The sequence below is a fragment of the Bombina bombina genome, chromosome 1, assembly GCF_027579735.1.
Source record: "Bombina bombina isolate aBomBom1 chromosome 1, aBomBom1.pri, whole genome shotgun sequence".
NCBI classification, from domain to species: Eukaryota; Metazoa; Chordata; class Amphibia; order Anura; family Bombinatoridae; genus Bombina; species Bombina bombina.
Window position 1 is genome coordinate 1,386,648,422 of NC_069499.1, and position 24,939 is coordinate 1,386,673,360.

Below are 24,939 nucleotides of genomic sequence, written 5' to 3' on the forward strand. Positions count from 1 at the left end.
AATTACTGTGTCACAATATGATGTAGGTCTAAAAAGTGTGTCAACAACATGAAAAGTTTGGAAAGCACTGATCATCAGTACTGTGAGGTTTTAGAAAGGCTAATTTTCCCTTGAGAGCTGTTTAGCTCCCTGTGCGGGGTTCTAGATGTGAAGGAGAGGCACATACAATACAATATAGGTTCTAAAAAAAATTGCAACGATTTCTCTCCATGCCGGGGATGTTAATGATCCTCCAATTGTTTAAAGGGATAGTAAACCCAAATGGTTTATTTCATGATTCAGATAGAAAGTTGCTTAAAATAGCATGGTCTAATTTACTCCTATTATCAATTTTTATTTGTTCTCTTGCCATCTGTATTTGAAAAGCAGGAATGTAAAGCTTAGGAGTCGGCCTGTTTTAGGCTCAGCACCCGGGATAGCGATTGCTTATTGTTCTCTACATTTAGCCACCAATAAGCAATCGTAACCCAGGTTCTGAACCAAAAATGGTCCAGCTCCTAAGCTTTACATTCCTGCTTTTTTTAAATAAAGATTGCAAGCGAACAAAAAAAAATTGATAATAGGAGTAAATTAGAAAGTTGTTTAAAATTGCATGCTCTATCCTAATTAAAGAAAAAAAATGAGGATTTAGTATCCCTTTAATTCAGATGTTTTGAATCAAAGAAAGAAAATACACAGGTTCCATATATTAGTACACATTTTGAAACTTTTATTAATGTTCTTTTCCTTCAAAGAAAATTTTTGTTTAGACTCGGGGAGTTGTTTTGAAGTTACTAGACAAACCAGAAAGTACACAAGAAGACTAGTGCACACATATGCATGGTTTTCTTGTGTCCCATAGCAAATTAACTTCTACTGGAATAGCAGTGTTGAATTAACTTACACTCAATACTGCTGTATGAAGAGGGTTGGCACAAGTCCTGTTTCTCTTTCTTGGGTTTCATTGGACACCAGGACCCATCTTCCATGAACTGAATCTCATCACAATCTGTGCAGAAATTTAGGATCTCCATGAAGAGGCTGAGGAAGGAGAGATGAGCACCAAAATGTGTTATGTGGGAAGCAATAGGATTATAGAAACAAAAAATATATACAATAGCCACTAAGATGAGAGCTGGGTACAGCTCTTCAGGATCACAATATAAAAATGTTATTGGCACCGTGAGTATTTTGAAATATAATTTAGTTCAACCACAGGATAACCAGGAGTAAACCAAAGAGTTACCAAAACACTTATATATAAAATACATTAGGTTATCTGAATGCTCTTGAAAGGTTTCAAATTCTAATGATAATAAATGTACAGTGTTGGAGAGGAAAATGTCAACTCAACTCGCTAAAAAATCACTGAGATATTTTAAAGGTGGAGTTTTATTTTGGATACATGATTACATAGTTGCCAACATTTAAAAAACAATTCCAGGGACACTTTGGAGCATTCCCACGCCCCTTTATGGACAGCATAGTGACAAAACGATACGTTCATGATGTCATTTTTACATTCATTTCTATTATCAAATTTACTTTGTTCATGTACATATTCTCAGCAGCAACAAGAAAACCAAAAATGTTCCTTCATGATGAATTTTCCAATTTACTTCTAGTATCTAATTTGCTTAGTTCTCATGGTATCCTTTGCTGTAAAGCATGCCCAGGTAGACTCATGAGGAGGCAGCTAGCTGCTGATTGGTGGCTGCACATATAAACCTCTTGCCATTGGCATACCAATGTGTTCAGCTAGCTCTCAGTAGTACATTGCTGCTCCTTCAATAAAATATACCATGATAATGAAGCACAAATGACATAAGAAGTGCATTGGAAAGTTGTTTAAAAATGTTTTCTCTATCTAGTTGTAGATTGGTGAGTACACGCCTTTGTCTTTTGTTATTGGCTCACCAGATGTGTTTATTAGCTTCCAGTAGTGCATTTCTGCTCTGGAACTGACTTTAATTACATGTTTAATCCCTCTGCAGAAGTTAAACAAATGCGTATAGTATATATAGTATATAGTATTAAATAAAATCTTACAGCATTTACCAATTTGCTTGTTTTAGCCTTTAATGTAGGTTAAATCATCAAGCTCCGCCTCCTTATCACCTCCCTTAATCTCAAACACATAATTGGCATAAGAAGACTACCTTTAAAGTAAATGTAAAGTTTAATGAGAAAGTTCCCGGTTTTTAAAAATACTCAAAAACAGGGGCACTTTCCTTCATTAAAAGGGACAGTCTACACCAGAATATTTATTGTTTTAAAAGATAGATAATCCCTTTATTACCCTTTCCCTAGTTTTGCATAACCAACACAGTTATGTTAAGTCTAGAAAAGTTATGTTAATACACTTTTCACCACTGTCATCACCTTGTATCTAAGCTTCTGCAAACTGCCCCCTTATTACAGTTATTTTGACAGACTTACATTTTACCCAATCAGTGCTGACTCCTAGGTAACTCCTCGTGCATGAGCACAGTGTTATCTATATAACACACATGAACTAAAACCCTCTAGTGATGAAAAAAAATGTCAAAATGCATTCATATAAGAGACGGCCTTTAAGGTGTAAGAAATTAGCATATGAACCTCCTAGGTTTAGCTTTCAACTAAGAATACCAAGAGAACAAAGCAAAATTTGTGATAAAAGTAAATAGTTCAAAATGTCATGCCCTATCTGAATCATGAAAGTTTATTTTGGACTAAAACTGTCCCTTTAAACTTTACATTTAAGCATTTTTTTTAAAAAATACTTCCCTTTTCCCTTATGACAGCAGACAGGCGATTTTCCACCCGCTTCTCATGCTGTACTTCGCATGACAAATCCGGCTTCCTCCAATCATTACGTGGCCTCATGAGCTGGAAGCCTCAGGGTGCACTCAATGATTGGAGGAAGCCGGATTCGTCATTGCTGTGCTAAGTACAGTAGGAGCTGCGGGAGGAAGATCGCCGGTCTGCTGTCATAAGGAAAAAGGTAAGTAATTTATAAAAAACATAATTTATGTAAGAACTTACCTGATAAATTCATTTCTTTCATATTGGCAAGAGTCCATGAGCTAGTGACGTATGGGATATACATTCCTACCAGGAGGGGCAAAGTTTCCCAAACCTCAAAATGCCTATAAATACACCCCTCACCACACCCACAATTCAGTTTAACGAATAGCCAAGAAGTGGGGTGATAAGAAAGGAGCGAAAGCATCAACAAGGAATTGGAATAATTGTGCTTTATACAAAAAAATCATAACCACCACAAAAAACATAATTTATGCTTACCTGATAAATTTATTTCTCTTGTAGTGTATCCAGTCCACGGATCATCCATTACTTGTGGGATATTCTCCTTCCCAACAGGAAGTTGCAAGAGGATCACCCACAGCAGAGCTGCTATATAGCTCCTCCCCTCACTGCCATATCCAGTCATTCAACCGAAACAAGCCGAGAAAGGAGAAACCATAGGGTGCAGTGGTGACTGTAGTTTAATTAAAAATTAGACCTGCCTGAAAAGGACAGGGCGGGCCGTGGACTGGATACACTACAAGAGAAATAAATTTATCAGGTAAGCATAAATTATGTTTTCTCTTGTTAAGTGTATCCAGTCCATGGATCATCCATTACTTGTGGGATACCAATACCAAAGCTAAAGTACACGGATGATGGGAGGGACAAGGCAGGAACTTAAACGGAAGGAACCACTACCTGTAGAACCTTTCTCCCAAAAACAGCCTCCGAAGAAGCAAAAGTATGAAGCAAAGACCAAGTTGCAGCCTTGCAAATCTGTTCAACAGAGACCTCATTTTTAAAGGCCCAGGTGGAAGCCACAGCTCTAGTAGAATGAGCTGTAATCCTTTCAGGAGGCTGCTGTCCAGCAGTCTCATAGGCTAAACGGATTATACTCCGAAGCCAAAAAGAAAGAGAGGTTGCCGAGGCCTTCTGACCTCTCCTCTGTCCAGAGTAAACAACAAACAGGTTAGACGTTTGGCGAAAATCTTTAGTAGCCTGTAAGTAAAACTTCAAGGCACGGACTACGTCTAGATTATGCAAAAGACGTTCCTTCTTTGAAGAAGGATTAGGACATAATGATGGAACAACAATCTCTTGATTGATATTCTTGTTAGAAACCACCTTAGGTAAAAACCCACGTTTTGTACGCAGAACAACTTTATCTGAATGAAAAATCAGATAAGGAGAATCACAATGTAAGGCAGATAACTCCGAGACTCTTCGAGCCGAGGAAATAGCCATCAGAAAAAGAACTTTCCATGAAAGAAGTTTTATATCAATAGAATGAAGGGGTTCAAACGGAACCCCTTGAAGAACTTTAAGAACCAAGTTTAAGCTCCATGGAGGAGCAACAGGTTTAAACACAGGCTTAATTCTAACTAAAGCCTGACAAAATGCCTGAACGTCTGGAACTTCTGCCAGACGCTTGTGTAAAAGAATAGACAGAGCAGAAATCTGTCCCTTTAAAGAACTAGCTGATAATCCTTTGTCCAAACCCTCTTGGAGGAAGGACAATATCCTAGGAATCCTAACCCTACTCCATGAGTAATTCTTGGATTCACACCAATGAAGATATTTACGCCATATCTTGTGGTAAATTTTCCTGGTGACAGGCTTTCGTGCCTGTATTAAGGTATCAATTACTGACTCGGAGAAGCCACGCTTTGATAGGATCAAGCGTTCAATCTCCATGCAGTCAGTCTCAGAGAAAGTAGATTCGGTTGATTGAAGGGACCTTGTATTAGAAGGTCTTGTCTCAGAGGCAGAGTCCATGGTGGAAAGGATGACATGTCCACTAGGTCTGCATACCAGGTCCTGCGTGGCCACGCAGGCGCTATCAATATCACTGATGCTCTCTCCTGTTTGATTTTGGCAATCAGACGAGGGAGCAGAGGAAACGGTGGAAACACATAAGCCAGGTTGAAGAACCAAGGCGCTGCTAGAGCATCTATCAGTGCCGCTTCTGGGTCCCTGGACCTGGATCCGTAACAAGGAAGCTTGGCGTTCTTGCGAGACGCCATGAGATCCAATTCTGGTTTGCCCCAACGGAGAACCAATTGAGCAAACACCTCCGGATGGAGTTCCCACTCCCCCGGATGAAAAGTCTGACGACTTAGAAAATCCGTCTCCCAGTTCTCTACGCCTGGGATATGGATCGCTGACAGATAGCAAGAGTGAGTCTCTGCCCAGCGAATTATCTTTGAGACTTCTAACATCGCTAGGGAACTCCTGGTTCCCCCTTGATGGTTGATGTAAGCCACAGTCGTGATGTTGTCCGACTGAAATCTGATGAACCTCAGTGTTGCTAACTGAGGCCAAGCCAGAAGAGCATTGAATATTGCTCTTAACTCCAGAATATTTATTGGGAGGAGTTTCTCCTCCCGAGTCCACGATCCCTGAGCCTTCAGGGAGTTCCAGACTGCACCCCAACCTAGAAGGCTGGCATCTGTTGTTACAATCGTCCAATCTGGCCTGCGAAAGGACATACCCTTGGACAGATGGACCCGAGATAGCCACCAGAGAAGAGAAACTGAAGTAGAAACTGACCTAGTAGAATGAGCAGTAATCCTTTGAGGCGGGGATTTACCCGACTCCACATAAGCATGATGAATTAAAAGCTTTAACCAAGACGCCAAAGAAATGTCAGAAGCCTTCTGACCTTTCCTAAAACCAGAAAAGATAACAAATAGACTAGAAGTCTTTCTGAAATCTTAGTAGCTTCAACATAATATTTCAAAACTCTGACCACATCCAAAGAATGTAAGGATCTTTCCAATGAATTCTTAGGATTTAGGACACAAGGAAGGAACAATAATTCCTCTATTATTGTTGTTAGAATTCACAACCTGAGGTAAAAATTTAAATAAAGACAGCAAAAATCACCTTATCCTGATGAAAAGGAGACTCACAAGAAAGAGCAGATAATTCAAAAACTCTTCTAGCAATAGAGATGGCCAAAAGGAACAATACTTTCCATGAAAGTAATTCAATTCAATGTCCACTTAATGCATATGCTCAAAAGGAAGAGCCTGTTAAGCCCTCAGAACCAAATTAAGACTCCAAGGAGGAGAAATTGACTTAATGACAGGCTTGATACGAACCAAAACCTGAACAAAACAATGAATATCAGAAATATTAGCAATGTTTTCTGTGAAACAGCACAGAAAGAGCAGAGATTTGTCCTTACAAGGAACTTGCAGACAAAACCTTATGAAGAAACTATAAAATCCTAGGAATTCTAAAAGAATGCCAAGAGAAATTATGAGAAGAGCATCAAAAGATGTAAGTCTTCCAAACTCGATAATAAATATTTCTAGACACAGATTTACGAACCTGTAACATAGTATTAATCACTTAGTCAGAGAAACCTCTATGACTAAGCACTAAGCGTTTTAATTTCCATACCATCAAATTTAATAATTTGATTTCCTGACGGAAAAAACGAATCTTAAGATATAAGGTCCGGTCTAAATGGAAGTCACCAAGGTTGGCAACTGGACATCCGAACAAGAACCATATACCAAAACCTGAGCGGCCATGCTGGAGCCACCAGCAGCACAAACGATTCCTCCATGATGATTTTGAAAAATCACTCTTAAAAAGAAGAACCAGAAGGAGCAAAAATATAGGCAGATTGATAACTCCAAGGAAGTGTCAATGCATACACTGTTTCCGCCTGAGGATCCCCGGACCTGAATAGGTACCTGGGAAGTTTCCTTGTTTAGATGAGATGCCATCAGAACTATTACTGGAAACCCTCACATCAGAACAGTTTGAAAAAACACATCTGGGTAAAGAGACCATTCTCCCGGATATAAAGCTTGATTGACAGAGATAATCCGCTTCCCAATTGTCTAAACCTGGGATATGGACCGCAGAAATTAGACAGGAGCTGGAATTAGTGCAAGCAAGTATCCGAGAGACTTCTTTCACAGCCTAAGGACTGAGAGTCCCACCCTGATGATTGACATACGCCACAGTTGTGACATTGTCTGTCTGAAAAACAATAACGTCTCTCTCTTCAAAAAGAAGCCAAAACTGACGAACTCTGAGAATGCACGGAGTTCCAAAACATTGAATGGTAATCTCGCCTCCTGAGATTTCCAAACCCCTTGTGCTGACAGAGATCCCCAGACAGCCTCCCAACCTAAAAGACTCGTCATCTGTAGTGATCAAGGTCCAGGTTGGATAAATCGAAGAGACCCGTAGAACTATATGATGGTGATCTAACCACCAAGTCAAAGATAGTTGAACATTGGAATTCAAAGATATTAAAAATGATATCCTAGAATCCCTGCACCATTAATTCAGCATAAAAAACTGGAAAGGTTTCATATAAAAATGAGCAAAGGGAATTGAATCCAATGCTGCAGCCATGAGACCTAAAACTTCCATGCATATAGCTACTGAAGGAAATAATAGAGACTGAAGGTTCCTACAAACTGAACCCACTATAATTGTCTCCTGTATGTTAGAGACAAAGACATTGACATAATCTATCTGGAAACCTGAAAAAGGTGACCCTTGTCTGAGCAACCAAGGATCTTTTGATAAAAAGATCCTCCAACCATGTCTTTAGAAGAAACAACAAAATTTGAATCGTATGAGATTCTGCAGAACGAAAAGACTGAGCCAGTACCACGAAATCATCCAAATAAGGAAACACTGAGAACCTTGAAAAGATTATCAGAGCTGTCGCTAGACCAGAAGGAAAAGCAACAAATTGGTAATGCTTGTCAAAAAAAAGAGAATCTCAGAAAATGAAAATAATTTGAATGAAAACAGAAGAAGATATGCATCTATTGTAAACAAATAATGCCCTTACTGACCAAAAAGGCAGAATAGACCATATAAACACCATTCTGAAAGAAGGAACTCTTATATGACAAATCAAAAAGATTTTCTATCTTTGGGACAATGAATAGTTTTGAACAAAACCCCAAACCCTGTTCCTGAAATGGAACTGGTATGAATACCCCAGATATCTCCAGGTCTGAAACACATACAGGTCCGAAACATACTTCAGAAAAGTGTGAGCCTTTACTGGAATAGCTGGAATATGCTAGATAGAAAAAAACTTCTCACAGGCGGTTTTACTCTGAATCATATTCAGTACCCCAATCTAAGAAGTTTGGACCGAATTGAACCAAACAAAATGAAAAAAAAGTCAAAACCTGCCCCTTACCAGCTAAGCTGGAATTAAAAAACGCACCTACATGCAAATTTGGGGGGCTAAATCTTTTAAATAGCTGAAATTCATTCCATGTTGAAGAAAGCTTCCAAATATAAACATGTTACTTGGGGTTACCTTATTAAGAACAAACTAACATAAGCTTAAGATTTACTCTTAGAACTCAATCTTGAAGCAACAAAAAACTCCCTTCCCCAGAGTAACAGTTGTGAAAAAATTGAATCCAATTGTGAACCAAATAATTGATTACCTTGGAAAAAAAGAAATATGAATTGAAATCAAATTGGCATTCCAAGAATAAGCCACAAAGTTCTTCTAGCTAAAAATAGCTAAAGACATAGATTAACCTCAATTGTGAAAATATCAAAAAAATGATGACACAAATGAAATTATTAGCATGTTAATCAACTTAGCTAGTCTTAAATCAAAAGAACTAGACTCCTCAATATCCAATATAATCAACACCTTTTCAACAACGAATGTACTCTATTTAAAAATAAAAAAGTAGATTTGTTAGTGTCAAAAGAGAAAACACATCATCAGAGAAGGAAAATTATATGTGTCGGTCATTTAAAAATTCATCAACTAAATGAGAAGTTTAAAAAAGACCTATACATTTTAATTAGAAGGGGGGATGTCATACAAAGCCTTTAGGATAGAATCAGAAAAACGTTCTCATAGATTCCTAGGTATATCTTGTACATTAGATGTAAAAAGAATAGCAATAGATAATGCATAAATACTCATAGACTCTGCATGTAAAAGTTTATCATGATAACTTATTACAAACCATAGCTAAAGATAAAATTCATAACATTAAAATAAATGAACTTAGCTTTGGTAGGACTGATATCAGTCATCAGGAATCCATCAGTATTTTCTGATACAGGAACAGTTTTTGGAATATCTTGCAATATGTAATAGAAAAACAACAACATATAAAGCAAAATTATCAAATTCCTTAAATGACAGTTTCAGGAATGGGAAAAAATGCAAACAGAACAAGCCTCTAGAAACCAGAAGCAACTAAAAAGTGAGACTGAAATAATGTGAAAAAAACTGGCGCCAAGTATGACGCCCACATTTTTGGCGCCAAGTATAACGCCCACATTTTTTGGCGCCAAGAATGACGCCCATATTTTTTAGCGCCAAAAACATCCGTAACACACTACGTCAAAAATGACGCAACCATGTGAACTATGACGCCGGAAATTACTAAATTTTTGCGCCAAAAAAGTCTCACGCCAAGAATGACGCAATAAATTGAAGCATTTTCTACACCCGTGAGCCTAACAGCCCGCAATTTTGAAAAAAAGTCAATTGAAAATTTTTAAGGTAAGAAAAATATAAATTCATATGCATTTTCCCAAAAAAATGAAACTGACAGTCTGAAAGAAGGAATACTGATTATTCTGAATCATGGCAAATATAAGTAACACATATATTTAGAACTTTACATATAAAGTGCCCAACCATAGCTTAGAGTGTCATGAATAGAAATAAGACTTACTTACCCTAAGACACTCATCTACATAAAGTAGATAGCCAAACCAGTACTGAAATGAGAATCAGTAGAGGTAATGGTATATAAGAGTATATCGTCGATCTGAAAAGGGAGGTAGGAGAAGAAATCTCTACGACCGATAACAGAGAACCTATGAAATAGATCCCCTAGAGGAAGACCATGGTATTCAAATAGGCAATACTCTCTTCACATCCCTCTGACATTCACTGCACTCTGAGAGGAAAACCGGGCTTCAGCCTGCTGCGAAGCGAATATCAACGTAGAAATCTAGCAAAAACTTACTTCACCACCTCCATGGGAGGCAAAGTTTGTAAAACTGAATTGTGGGTGTGGTGAGGGGTGTATTTATAGGCATTTTGAGGTTTGGGAAACTTTGCCCCTCCTGGTAGGAATGTATATCCCATATGTCACTAGCTCATGGACTCTTGCCAATTACATGAAAGAAAAAACTCTTAAATGAAAAGTTTAATGAATGAAAGTGCCCCTGGTTTTAGGAGTATTTTTTTAAAAAAAACGGGCATTTTCTCATTAAACTTTACATTCACTTTAAAGCAAGTAAAAAAATAAGCAAGCAACGGTTAAATTATTAACCCTTCAGTATCTTTAAAGCAGAACACAACAAAGCACGCTAGTTTATATAGATGTTACGCAGCCTGAAATTAGACAGTGGTATTGCCTCATTATGTTTACCCTGCTAACTACTGGCTCAGACTGATGGAATGGAGAACAGTATATGTAGATATATTGTGGATTTGTTTTATATGTAATGTTACAATATGTTGGCGCTAAGTTTAAAAAAAAAAAAATCGGTGGCAATTTATGAGAAAGTTTCATGTTTGATCTTTGCTGCTGAAGTGATTGTGGGCAATAGGTTAATAGACGTAGACTATCAGGCCGCCATGTTTGAACTTGTTTTCTCCTTATCTAGATCTCCTCCTGAGGACAATTATGTAATAAAAACATTGTGCAAATAAGGCTGTGTGGAAGTAATTGTCTAACAGGATTATAGGAGCGCCAATGAAGGCTAAAGTAAACCGCAGGTTCCTTATATAAGTTACATAAAACAATGTCACCAATTGGGATGTAACCAATAAGTACAGAAATACCACAAAAGAAACGTATAAAATATATCCTTTTTAATAGCACACAAGAGTTTTAAAAAAACATAATTTATGCTTACCTGATAAATTCCTTTCTCCTGTAGTGTAGTCAGTCCACGGGTCATCCATTACTTATGGAATATATCTCTTCCTAACAGGAAACTGCAAGAGAATTACCCAGCAGAGCTGCTATATAGCTCCTCCCCTCACATATCATACTCAGTCATTCGACCAAAGCAGACGAGAAAGGAGGAACCATAGGGTACAGTGGTGACTGGAGTTTAATTAAAATTTAGACCTGCCGTAAAAACAGGGCGGGCCGTGGACTGACTACACTACAGGAGAAAGGAATTTATCAGGTAAGCATAAATTATGTTTTCTCCTGTTAAGTGTAGTCAGTCCACGGGTCATCCATTACTTATGGAATACCAATACCAAAGCTAAAGTACACGGATGAAGGGAGGCACAAGGCAGGAACATTAAACAGAAGGAACCACTGCCTGAAGTACCTTTCTCCCAAAAATAGCCTCCGACGAAGCAAAAGTGTCAAATTTGTAAAATTTGAAAAAGTGTGAAGCGAAGACCAAGTCGCAGCCTTGCAAATCTGTTCAACAGAGGCCTCATTTTAAAAGGCCCAGGTGGAAGCCACAGCTCTAGTAGAATGAGCTGTAATCCTTTCAGGAGGCTGCTGTCCAGCAGTCTCATAGGCTAAGCGTATTATGCTACGAAGCCAAAAAGAGAGAGAGGTAGCCGAAGCCTTTTGACCTCTCCTCTGTCCAGAGTAAACGACAAACAGGGAAGAAGTTTGACGAAAATCCTTAGTTGCCTGCAAATAGAATTTCAGGGCACGGACTACGTCCAGATTATGCAAAAGTCGTTCCTTCTTTGAAGAAGGGTTAGGACACAGAGATGGAACAACAATCTCTTGATTGATATTCCTGTTAGTAACTACCTTAGGTAAGAACCCAGGTTTAGTACGCAGGACTACCTTGTCTGAATGAAAAATCAGATAAGGAGAATCACAATGTAAGGCAGATAACTCAGAGACTCTTCGAGCCGAGGAAATAGCCATCAAAAACAGAACTTTCCAAGATAACAGCTTGATATCAATGGAATGAAGGGGTTCAAATGGAACGCCTTGAAGAACATTAAGAACTAAGTTTAAGCTCCACGGCGGAGCAACAGACTTAAACACAGGCTTAATCCTAGTTAAAGCCTGACAGAAAGCCTGAACGTCTGGAACTTCAGCCAGACGTTTGTGTAGAAGAATAGACAGAGCAGAAATCTGTCCCTTTAACGAACTAGTAGATAAGCCCTTTTCTAAACCCTCTTGTAGAAAGGACAATATCCTAGGAATCCTAACCTTACTCCATGAGTAACTCTTGGATTCGCACCAATGTAAATATTTACGCCATATCTTATGGTAAATTTTTCTGGTAACAGGCTTCCTAGCCTGTATTAAGGTATCAATAACCGACTCCGAGAAGCCACGATTTGATAGAATCAAGCGTTCAATCTCCATGCAGTCAGCCTCAGAGAAATTAGATTTGGATGTTTGAAAGGACCCTGAATTAGAAGGTCCTGTCTCAGAGGCAGAGACCACGGTGGACAGGACGACATGTCCACTAGGTCTGCATACCAGGTCCTGCATGGCCACGCAGGCGCTATCAGAATCACCGAAGCTCTCTCCTGTTTGATCTTGGCAATCAAACGAGGAAGCATCGGGAATGGTGGAAACACATAAGCCATGTTGAAGACCCAAGGGGCTGTCAGAGCATCTATCAGCACCGCTCCCGGGTCCCTGGACCTGGATCCGTAACAAGGAAGCTTGGCGTTCTGACGAGACGCCATGAGATCCAGATCTGGTTTGCTCCAACGACGAATCAGTTGAGCAAAGACCTCCGGATGAAGCTCCCACTCCCCCGGATGAAAAGTCTGGCGACTTAGAAAATCCGCCTCCCAGTTCTCCACGCCTGGGATGTAGATCGCTGACAGGTGGCAAGAGTGAGACTCTGCCCAGCGAATTATCTTTGAGACTTCCAACATCGCTAGGGAACTTCTGGTTCCCCCTTGATGGTTGATGTAAGCCACAGTCGTGATGTTGTCCGACTGAAATCTGATGAACCTCAGAGTTGCTAACTGAGGCCAAGCTAGGAGAGCATTGAATATTGCTCTTAACTCCAGAATATTTATTGGGAGGAGTTTCTCCTCCCGAGTCCATAATCCCTGAGCTTTCAGGGAATTCCAGTCTGCTCCCCAGCCTAGAAGGCTGGCGTCTGTTGTTACAATCGTCCAATCTGGCCTGCGAAAGGTCATCCCCTTGGACAGATGTGGCCAAGAAAGCCACCCTAGAAGAGAATCTCTGGTCTCTTGATCCAGATTTAGTAGGGGGGACAAATCTGAGTAATCCCCGTTCCACTGACTTAGCATGCACAATTGCAGCGGTCTGAGATGCAGGCGCGCAAATGGTACTATGTCCATTGCCGCTACCATTAAGCCGATTACTTCCATGCACTGAGCTACTGACGGGTGTGGAATGGAGTGAAGGACACGGCAAGCATTTAGAAGTTTTAATAACCTGGCCTCTGTCTTGTAAGTGGTAATAGAGAACTCTTTTCCACGTTCACCTTCCACCCATGCGACCTCAGAAATGCCAGAACTATCTCTGTATGAGACTTGGCAGTTCGAAAACTTGACGCTTGTATCAGAATGTCGTCTAGGTACGGAGTCACCGCTATGCCTCGCGGTCTTAGTACCGCCAGAAGTGATCCTAGAATTTTTGTAAAGATTCTTGGAGCCGTAGCTAATCCGAAGGGAAGAGCTACAAACTGGTAATGCCTGTCTAGGAAGGCAAATCTCAGATACCGGTAATGGTCCTTGTGAATCGATATGTGAAGGTAGGCATCCTTTAGATCCACTGTGGTCCTGTACTGACCCTCTTGGATCATGGGAAGGATGGTTCGAATAGTTTCCATTTTGAATGATGGAACTCTTAGAAATTTGTTTAGGATTTTTAAGTCCAAGATTGGCCTGAAGGTTCCCTCTTTCTTGGGAACCACAAATAGGTTTGAATAGAATCCCTGCCCGTGTTCCGTCCGCGGAACTGGGTGGATTACCCCCATTAGTAAGAGGTTGTAGAAACGCCTCTTTCTTTATTTGGTTTGCTGATAACCTTGAAAGATGAAATCTCCCCCATGGAGGAGAAGTTTTGAAGTCCAGGAGATATCCCTGAGATATGATCTCCAACGCCCAGGGATCCTGGACATCTCTTGCCCAAGCCTGGGCGAAGAGAGAAAGTCTGCCCCCCACTAGATCCGTTTCCGGATAGGGGGCCCTCTCTTCATGCTGTTTTGGGGGCAGCAGCAGGTTTCTTGGCTTGCTTGCCCCTGTTCCAGGACTGGTTAACTTTCCAGCCCTGTCTGTAACGAGCAACAGCTCCTTCCTGTTTTGGAGCGGAGGAAGTTGATGCTGCTCCTGCCTTGAAGTTACGAAAGGCACGAAAATTAGACTGTTTGGCCTTTGATTTGGCCCTGTGCTGAGGTAGAGCATGGCCCTTACCTCCCGTAATGTCAGCGATAATTTCTTTCAAGCCGGGCCCGAATAAGGTCTGCCCTTTGAAAGGAATATTAAGCAATTTAGATTTAGAAGTCACGTCAGCTGACCAGGATTTAAGCCATAGCGCTCTGCGCGCTTGGATGGCGAATCCGGAGTTCTTAGCTGTAAGTTTGGTTAAATGCACAACGGCATCAGAAACAAATGCGTTAGCTAGCTTAAGTGTCTTAAGCTTGTTGATTATTTCATCCAATGGAGCTGAGCGAATGGCCTCTTCCAGAGACTCAAACCAGAATGCTGCCGCAGCAGTGACAGGCGCAATGCATGCGAGGGGCTGTAAAATAAAACCTTGTTGAACAAACATTTTCTTAAGGTAACCCTCTAATTTTTTATCCATTGGATCTGAAAAGGCACAACTATCCTCCACCGGGATAGTGGTACGCTTAGCTAAAGTAGAAACTGCTCCCTCCACCTTAGGGACCGTCTGCCATAAGTCTCATGTGGTGGCGTCAATAGGAAACATTTTCCTAAATATGGGAGGAGGGGTAAAAGGCACACCCGGTCTATCCCACTCCTTGCTAATAATCTCTGTAAGCCTTTTTGGTATAGGAAATACGTCAGTACACACCGATACCGCATAGTATCTATCCAACCTACATAATTTCTCTGGAATTGCAACCGTGTTACAATCATTCAGAGCCGCTAATACCTCCCCTAGCAATGTGCGGAGGTTCTCTAGCTTAAATTTAAAATTGGAAATCTCTGAATCCAGTCTCCCTGGATCAGATCCGTCACCCACAGAATGAAGCTCTCCGTCCTCACGTTCTGCAAACTGTGACGCAGTATCTGACATGGCTCTCATCTCATCCGCGCGCTCTATCCTTAACCCAGAGCTATCGCGCTTGCCTCTTAATTCTGGCAACTTAGATAATACTTCTGTCATAACAGTAGCCATGTCTTGCAAAGTGATTTGTAAGGGCCTCCCTGATGTACTTGGCGCCACAAAATCACGCACCTCCTGAGCGGGAGGCGAAGGTACTGACACGTGAGGAGAGTTAGTCGGCATAACTTCCCCCTCGTCGTCTGGTGATAATTTCTTTACATGTAAAGATTGACTTTTATTTAAAGTAGCATCAATGCAATTAGTACACCAATTTCTATTGGGCTCCACATTGGCCTTTAAACATAGTGAACAAAGAGATTCATCTGAGTCAGACATGTTTAAACAAACTAGCAATGAGACTAGCAAACTTGGAAATTTTAGTTAGGCTGCAAGAGAATGACTGAGTATGATATGTGAGGGGAGGAGCTATATAGCAGCTCTGCTGGGTAATTCTCTTGCAGTTTCCTGTTAGGAAGAGATATATTCCATAAGTAATGGATGACCCGTGGACTGACTACACTTAACAGGAGAAATTCCCTTCTAAAATCACAAATTAGTCAGAAAATAAAATCAGTGTACCCAAGTGTAATTGGGTACTAGCAATATTCCAGCCTTAATATTAGGATAGAAACCATATGTAAAACAGTGAGTTCAAATGAAACTGATGGAATTAACTTTTACTCAATGATTTCAAGTGGAACACGTATTAGGTTGATTAATTGTTGAGGTCTCTTCACTAATAACATAAAAATCTACTTTAGTGGTATTAATACAGCCGGATCAGACAACTTCACTGATCACAACTTCGCTAGTGGCGTAAGGAATCAATAATAACATAAAAAATCTACTATTCTGGTATTGTTACAACTGATTAAAGCAACTTTGTGGAATACTAAAAAGTGCATAAAATTAGGAATGTGGTAGTGAATTGAAACCAAAATCATTCAAATACATATACAAAAATAATTATTCTTAGGTGGGTGTGCAATAAACACACAAATTGTGAGAAAAAAGGAAAAAAGCAAATATAATCAAATATAATCACTTGTGAGAAAAAAAGTGTGTACCAATAAATATGTGTACCAAAAAAAAAAAATATGATCTAATACCGGTATGATCTGTGGATGGGATCAACAATAAAGTGTAAAATACAAAGAGGTGTAATCGAAAATGTATAACCAGAGCTGTCCTTAGCTGTTGTATCTAAGAACCAGGTCTGGTTATGTCAGAAACTGTTAGGTTCCTAAACAAATTACTGGATTGCTATAAAAGTTAAAACACAATATCTGGCAATATCTGGAAATGACAAAAAAGATAAAAACGATGTTTGGAAATAATAAAACGATGTTTGACAATAATAAAACCAATCTGGTTAAAGAACAAAATGGTTAAGAAACAAAGTCCATAATCCAATAGATAACTGATCCAAATGACAGCCAAAATTTGAAAATGATCCTTGAGTCCAATGGTCTCCGGAAACCTGTGGGAAAAAATAAAGTGCACTAAACAAAGGGCTTAAGGGAACTGAGTCTCGGCCCTGTCTTGAAAAAGGCCCCATCACAGGGCCGAAACGCGTTGACATTGGAGAGATATGTGAGGCTCATATATCACCAGGATCGGCTTATTGGGTGAGTCCATTACCTGTTAGACTCAGTTCCCTTAAGCCCTTTGTTTAGTGCACTTTATTTTTTCCCACAGGTTTCCGGAGACCATTGGACTCAAGGATCATTTTCAAATTTTGGCTGTCATTTGGATCAGTTATCTATTGGATTATGGACTTTGTTTCTCAACCATTTTGTTCTTTAACCAGATTGGTTTTATTATTGTCAAACATCGTTTTTATCTTTTTTGTCATTTCCAGATATTGCCAGATATTGTGTTTTAACTTTTATAGCAATCCAGTAATTTGTTTAGGAACCTAACAGTTTCTGACATAACCAGACCTGGTTCTTAGATACAACAGCTAAGGACAGCTCTGGTAATACATTTTCGATTACACCTCTTTGTATTTTACACTTTATTGTTGATCCCATCCACAGATCATACCGTTATTAGATCATTTTTTTTTTTTTGGTACACATATTTATTGGTACACACTTTTTTTCTCACAAGTGATTATATTTGATTATATTTGCTTTTTTTCCTTTTTTCTCACAATTTGTGTGTTTATTGCACACCCACCTAAGAATAATTATTTTTGTATATGTATTTGAATGATTTTGGTTTCAATTCACTACCACATTCCTAATTTTATGCACTTTTTAGTATTCCACAAAGTTGCTTTAATCAGTTGTAACAATACCAGAATAGTAGATTTTTTATGTTATTATTGATTCCTTACGCCACTAGCGAAGTTGTGATCAGTGAAGTTGTCTGATCCGGCTGTATTCCACTAAAGTAGATTTTTATGTTATTAGTGAAGAGACCTCAACAATTAATCAAATACGTGTTCCACTTGAAATCATTGAGTAAAAGTTAATTCCATCAGTTTCAATTGAACTCACTGTTTTACATATGGTTTCTATCCTAATATTAAGGCTGGAATATTGCTAGTACCCAATTACACTTGGGTACACTGATTTTATTTTCTGACTAATTTGTGATTTTAGAAGGGAATTTTTTAAAACTCTTGTGTGCTATTAAAAAGGATATATTTTATATGTTTCTTTTGTGGTATTTCTGTACTTATTGGTTACATCCCAATTGGTGACATTGTTTTATGTAACTTATATAAGGAACCTGCGGTTTACTTTAGCCTTCATTGGCGCTCCTATAATCCTTTTGTACTGTCTCACTTTCCAGGACCTTATTAGGGGGTCCTTTATAGTGTAGCAGGTAAACAGATCTAGGTGCTGTTCTGAATTCTATTTTCACTAATTGTCTAACAGGGTTTCCACACAGTCTTTGTTTGCTCAATGTCTTTTATTGCCTGTTTTATACATATTATTTATACACCTACATATTATTGTAAGGCTAATATTTGCTTTCAATAAATCATTATATCTAGAATGTATTAATAGTTTAATAGGGATGTACATTCAAAACATTTGTTATAAAACAAATGTTAAATATGGCTGCCGCCAGCATCTTTTGGCTATCTTTGGAAATGGATTTCTTCATGTGAAAGTGCAACACACTAATATTTGGATTTGCACAGATCTTAGCGTGTTGCATTTTCACAAGAACAAATCTTGCTCAGACAAAATCATAATGCCGCTGGTGGCAGCCATATTCAACATTTGTTTTATAACGAATGTTGCGAATGCACATCCCTATTAGTTAATATCCCTTTAAATTAGTTAAAATTATGTTGTAAATGTTCTGTTTTCCCAAAGGATTTAGTTATGAAATAAAAAAGTAATACTTTCACCATTTGTACTAGAAGATGAAAGTTCCTACTAACCCGTCAATGATCAGCGTATCATAGGGTGCTTTTTTGTCACATACAGGACATGTCCACGTTGGTTTCTTTTCATTCATTTGCAGGTAGAGAGCTGCATCAAAGCACTGCAAGTGGGTACAGGTAATTGCTCTGCAGGGTACGGTCAGGCGCATCTTACCCAACTGCAAACAAAAGTAAAGGCAATGAGAAAAAGTTGACAATCTTATTCCATGTGTATTTTTTGTTGTTGTTATATTTAACAATAATGTGCTTTGTGGGCTGGAGAGGCATTTGGAGTGTGCCTCTTATTTGTTCACTAGGGTGTGACTGGGCTGTTTCTAAACACAATTTGAAATAAGGTTTGTGATCACAGATACAGGTTGTAATAGTCTGGTATCTTTATTCAACCCAGTGTGCTGTTATAACCAAAGAACAATACAGGGGAAGTTAAAAATGATGCTAGAACTTTTAGACTAGTTTCTGCTGTAAATAATATTATTTTGTAAGCAGATAAGGTGTTCAGGAGACCTCAGTAACCAATAGACGTGCATTTGTTGTATTCTGTGAACAACGAATGCTAAAAATGGCCGCTGTCTGCAGCATTCAGATCTTTTCAGAGCCAAATTTCAACACTCAAAGACCTTTACAAATCCAAATTTTTTGTATGTTGCACTTTCACAAGAAGAGAGACATTTTCAGTATTCGTTCACAGAATAAAACAAATGCATGTGTCTAGTAAGCAATGCAATACTCACCGGGCACATCAATGAAACTCGTAAACTTGTGGTGGCAATCTCACTGTCAGGATCTGCTGTCAACTTCTCTTTAACTGTTATTAAATAAGGATGGAACAATAAAAATGTAATTTAACATGATGCATGCATTTTGTAGATTCAGGAGTAATTTGCGAAAGCACTTCTTTACAGAAAGGGCGACCGATTCATGGAAAATACTTCCATAAGAGGTGGAAATGACAAACACTGTGGGGGACTTAAGGTTGTCCTACTAACTAGATAAGTTTATACTTTTAAGAAATATTGGGCAGGCTTGTTGGGCCTATGGTTTTTATCTGCCGTCAAAATCTATCGGCTAGATTACGAGTTGTGCGTTAGGGTTAAAAAGCAGCGTTGAGAGGTCCCAACGCTGCTTTTTAATGCCCGCTGGCATTACGAGTCTTGAAATGACAGGCTAACCGCTCACTTTTTTGGCCAGACTCGGAAATACCGCAAATCCACTTACGTCAATTGCGTATCCTATAATTTTCAATGGGACTTGCATAGCGCCGGTATTACGAGTCTGCCAAAAAAGTGAGCGGTAGACCCTCTCCTGTCAAGACTGATACCGCATTTAAAAATCAGTAGTTAAGAGTTTTACACTACAACACCGTAGCATAAAACTCTTAACTAAAGTGCTAAAAAGTACACTAACACCCACAAACTACCTATTAACCCCTAAACCGAGCTCCCCCCCCACATTGCAAACACTAAAATAAATATTTTAACCCCTAATCTGCCGAACCGTACATCGCCGCCACTATAATAAATATATTAACCCCTAAACCGCCGCACTCCCGCATCGCAAGCACTAGTTAAATATTAGTAGCCCCTAATCTGCCTGCCCTAACATCGCCGAAACCTACCTACATTTATTAACCCCTAATCTGCCGCCCCCAACATCGCCAACACCTACCTACATTTATTAACCCCTAATCTGCCACCCCAACGTCGCCGCCAGTATATTAAATGTATTAACCCCTAAACCTAAGTCTAAGCCTAACCCTAACACCCCCCAACTTAAATATAATTTAAATAAATCTAAATAAAATTACTATCATTAACTAAATTATTCCTATTTAAAACTAAATACTTACCTATAAAATAAACCCTAAGCTAGCTACAATATAACTAATAGTTACATTGTATCTATCTTATGGTTTATTTTTATTTTACAGGCAACTTTGTATTTATTTTAACTAGGTACAATAGTTATTAAATAGTTTTTAACTATTTAATAACTACCTAGTTAAAACAAAGACAAATTTACGTGTAAAATAAAACCTAACCTATGTTACAATTACACCTAACACTACACTATAATTAAATTAATTACCTAAACTAAATACAATTAATTACAATTTAAATAAATGATCTAAAGTATGAAAAATAATAAAATAATTACAAGAATTTTAAACTAATTACACCTACTCTAATCCCCCTAACAAAATAAAAAAAAACAACAAAATAAAAAAGCCCTACCCTACACTAAATTACAAATAGCCCTTAAAGTAATCAGCTCATTTATCTGTAAAAAAAAAAAAAAGTACAAATACCGCCCCCCAACATTAAAACCCACCACCCACACAACCAACCCTACTCTAAAACCCATCCAAGCCCCCCTGGCATCATCAAAAGGATTTTTTCTACCTTAATTCCGATTGGCTGATAGAATTCTATCAGCCAATCGGAATTGAAGGGACGCCATCTTGGATGACGTCATTTAAAGGAACCATCATTCTTCAGTTGGACGTAGTTTGAAGAGGATGCTCCGCGTCAGATGTCTTGAAGATGGAGCCGCTCCGCGCCGGATGGATGAAGATAGAAAATGCCGTCTGGATGAAGACTTCTGCCCGTCTGGAGGACTTCGGCCCGGTTGGGTGAAGACTTCTCAAGGTAGGGTGATCTTCAAGGGGTTAGTGTTAGGTTTTTTAGGGGGGATTGGGTGGGTTTTAGAGTACGGTTGGTTGTGTGGGTGGTGGGTTTTAATGTTGGGGGGGTATTTGTACTTTTTTTTTTACAGGTAAAAGAGCTGATTACTTTGGGGCAATGCCTCGCAAAAGGCCCTTTTAAGGGCTATTTGTAATTTAGTGTAGGGTAGCACTTTTTTTTTATTTTGGGGGGCTTTTTTATTTTGTTTGGGGATTAGAGTAGGTGTAATTAGTTTAAAAATCTTGTAATTATTTTATTATTTTCTGTAATTTAAGGTTTGTTTTTTTCATATTGTAAATTGTATTTAATTTAGTTAATTTATTTAATTATAGTGTAGTGTTAGGTGTTAGTGTAACTTAGGTTAGGTTTTATTTTACAGGTTAAATTTGTCTTTATTTTAACTAGGTAGTTATTAAATAGTTAATAACTATTCTACCTAGTTAAAATAAATACAAACTTGCCTGTAAAATAAAAATAAACCCTAAGATAGCTACAATGTAACTATTAGTTATATTGTAGCTATCTTAGGGTTTATTTTATAGGTATTTAGTTTTAAATAGGAATTATTTAGGTAATTGTAGTAATTTTATTTAGATTTATTTAAATTATATTTAAGTTGGGGGGGTTAGGGTTAGACTTAGGTTTAGGGGTTAATACATTTAAGATAGTGGTGGCAACGTTGTGGGCGGCAGATTAGGGGTTAATAAATGTAGTTAGGTTGCGGAGACATTGGGGGCAGCAGATTAGGGGTTAATATAATGTAGGTGTCGGTGATGTTGTGGTCATCAGATTAGGGGTTCATAAGTATAATGTAGGTGGCGGCGGTGTCCGGAGCGGCAGATTGGGGGTTAATAATATAATGCAGGTGTCGGCGATGTCTAGGGCGGCAGATTAAGGGTTAATAAGTGTAATATTAGGGGTGTTTAGACTCAGGGTTCATGTTAGGGTGTTAGGTGTAGACATAAAATGTATTTCCCCATAGGAATCAATGGGGCTGCGTTAGAAGCTGAATGGTGCTTTTTTGCAGGTGTTAGGTTTTTTTTCAGCCGGCTCTCCCCATTGATTCCTATGGGGAAATTGTGCACGAGCACGTTACACCAGCTTACCGCTGACTTAAGCAGCGCTGGTATTGAGGTGAGATGTGGAGCTAAATTTCTACGCTCACTTTTTTGCAGTTAACAACCCGTAATGTTTTGCAGACAACCCATAATACCAGCGTCCGTAATACCAGCGTTGTCTGCAAGTGAGCGGTGAGCATAAACTGCTCGTTAGCACCGCACCCCTGTTAACGCAAACCTCGTAATCTAGGTGTATGTTTCTATTACAGAGTAATTCAAAGCCCAGAGGCAGAACTTTTTTCACTTTCTGCAATGACTTTTTTTTTAGTGAAAATTTTCTGCAGGTGATTTTGAAATGAAAATTTAAATTTGGAATTTACACTAACGCACCAACTCAAATGCAGTGTGTTAATTAAATTGAAAAAATAAAGCAATTTTCAAAGTTTTCTAATACATTATATTGCAGCAGTTGCAAATTGCATTGCATATTAGCTGCAGGGAAGAAAATAAAAAAGTAACAGTCTGATGTGTAGCAGCCCTGCAAAGTGAAAGCACTAACAGTTCCTGCGAGTGTCCTGTTCTTTCTGCAGACATGCTGCATTTTCTGTGATGACATCTCAGATCACAGCATGTTCTGCCTTAGAGAAAGTCAACACAAGTATCTATGTTACTACGTATGGAAGGTAGATTTAATTCTCTGTTACTATTCTTTTTGTTACACAAAACACATTTGCTTTGCTCCGTATATAGCCAGTCAACGGACATAGGCAACAGACAGAAAGTTCATCATAGATAGATATCAGCAAGTGTAGCAATTTTTAGCCTGGCAATTATAGCCTAATTCAAAGCGTGCAGCTTCAGTGTCGTGTATTCAGATAACAGCCCTATATTCTGGGCACTCACCACTCCATACGGGATGCCTCTGTTCAGTCGCCTGCAGGCTGAGGTCTTACCGTAACCAATGGGTGAGAATCCTGTATCTCTACGACACCTCCACACTACGCGGACGCTGCTTCCCAAGGCGATGCCGGTTCCAATGCGTTACGCTGTTGCGTCTTTCACAGGTGTGCTTTCCCAGGCTGTCACTCAGAGTAACCTTTGCGGTCCGGATAGCGAGCTCCTCCTCGCTCGCAAGAAAGTAATAGTTAAAAAGAAAAAGTTCAGGACCATCAGGTAAAAGCAGTTGTTAGCTTTATTATCCAAAAGTTGATAAAACATAGGAGAAACACACACAGTCGTGGGGTGTATGCTGGTTCGAACCAGCATACACCCCACGACTGTGTGTGTTTCTCCTATGTTTTATCAACTTTTGGATAATAAAGCTAACAACTGCTTTTACCTGATGGTCCTGAACTTTTTCTTTTTAACTATTCTTTTTGTTGTCATATATTTAAACCTTTTTGGACTTTCAGGATTAACATTACCCTTGTGTTAAAGTTTGGTGAATTTAAAAATACAGAGAGTGTATTTTTTTCAAGTGTGTGTGTGTATATATATATATATATATATATATATATATATATATATATATATATATATATATATATATATATATATATATATATATATTGGCCTTGATAACATGCACACAAGTTGACACAAAGGGGTTTGAATGGCTATTAAAAGGTAACCATCCTCACCTGTGATCTGTTTGCTTGTAATTAGTGTGTGTGTATAAAAGGTCAATGAGTTTCTGGACTCCTGACAAACCCTTGCATCTTTCATCCAGTGCTGCACTGACGTTTCTGGATTCTGAGTCATGAGGAAAGCAAAAGAATTGTCAAAGGATCTGGGGGAAAAGGGAGTTGAACTGTATAAAAGAGGAAAGGGGATATAAGAAGATATCCAAGGAATTGAGAATGCCAATCAGCAGTGTTCAAACTCTAATCAAGAAGTGGAAAATTATTGGTTCTGTTGAAACCAAACCACGGTCAGGTAGTCCAACTAAAATTTCAGCCACAACTGCCAGGAAAATTATTTGGGATGCAAAGACAAACCCACAAATAACTTCAGGTGAAATACACGACTCTCTGAAAACATGTGGTGTGGCCGTTTCAAGATGCACAATAAGGAGGCACTTGAAGAAAGATGGGCTGCATGGTCGAGTCGCCAGAAGAAAGCCATTACTACGCAAATACCACAAAGTATCCCACAAACAGCACAGAGACAAGCCTCAAACCTTTTGGTACAAAGTCAGGAGTGATGAGACCAAAACTGAGCTTTTTGGCCACAACCATAAACGCTACATTTGGAGAGGAGTCAACAAGGCCTATGATGAAAGGTAAACCATTCCTACTGTGAAACACGGAGGTGGATCGCTGATGTTTTGGGGATGTGTGAGCTACAAAGGCACAGGAAATTTGGTCAGAATTGATGGCAAGATAAATGCAGTGTGTTATCAAAAAATACTGGAGGAAAATTTGCATTCATCAGCCCGGAAGCTGTGCATGGGACGTACTTGGACATTCCAATATGACAATGATCCTAAACACAAGGCCAAGTCGACCTGTCATTGGCTACAGCAGAATAAAGTGAAGGTTCTGGATTGG

General features: G+C 38.9%; 1 protein-coding gene across 4 annotated transcripts in view; it reads right to left on the minus strand.

The window, feature by feature from the left end:
* PIAS3 (protein inhibitor of activated STAT 3) overlaps positions 1-24,939 on the minus strand; it is a 109,385-nt gene that overhangs the window by 31,344 nt on the left and 53,102 nt on the right. For all 4 annotated transcript variants that reach the window (XM_053704504.1, XM_053704498.1, XM_053704507.1 and 1 more), the window contains exons 8-10: positions 19,383-19,456; positions 18,649-18,809; positions 884-1,020 (exon numbers count right to left, since the gene is read on the minus strand). In XM_053704504.1, the coding sequence (XP_053560479.1) occupies positions 884-1,020; positions 18,649-18,809; positions 19,383-19,456 (372 nt within the window). The remainder of the gene's footprint in view (positions 1-883; positions 1,021-18,648; positions 18,810-19,382; positions 19,457-24,939) is intronic.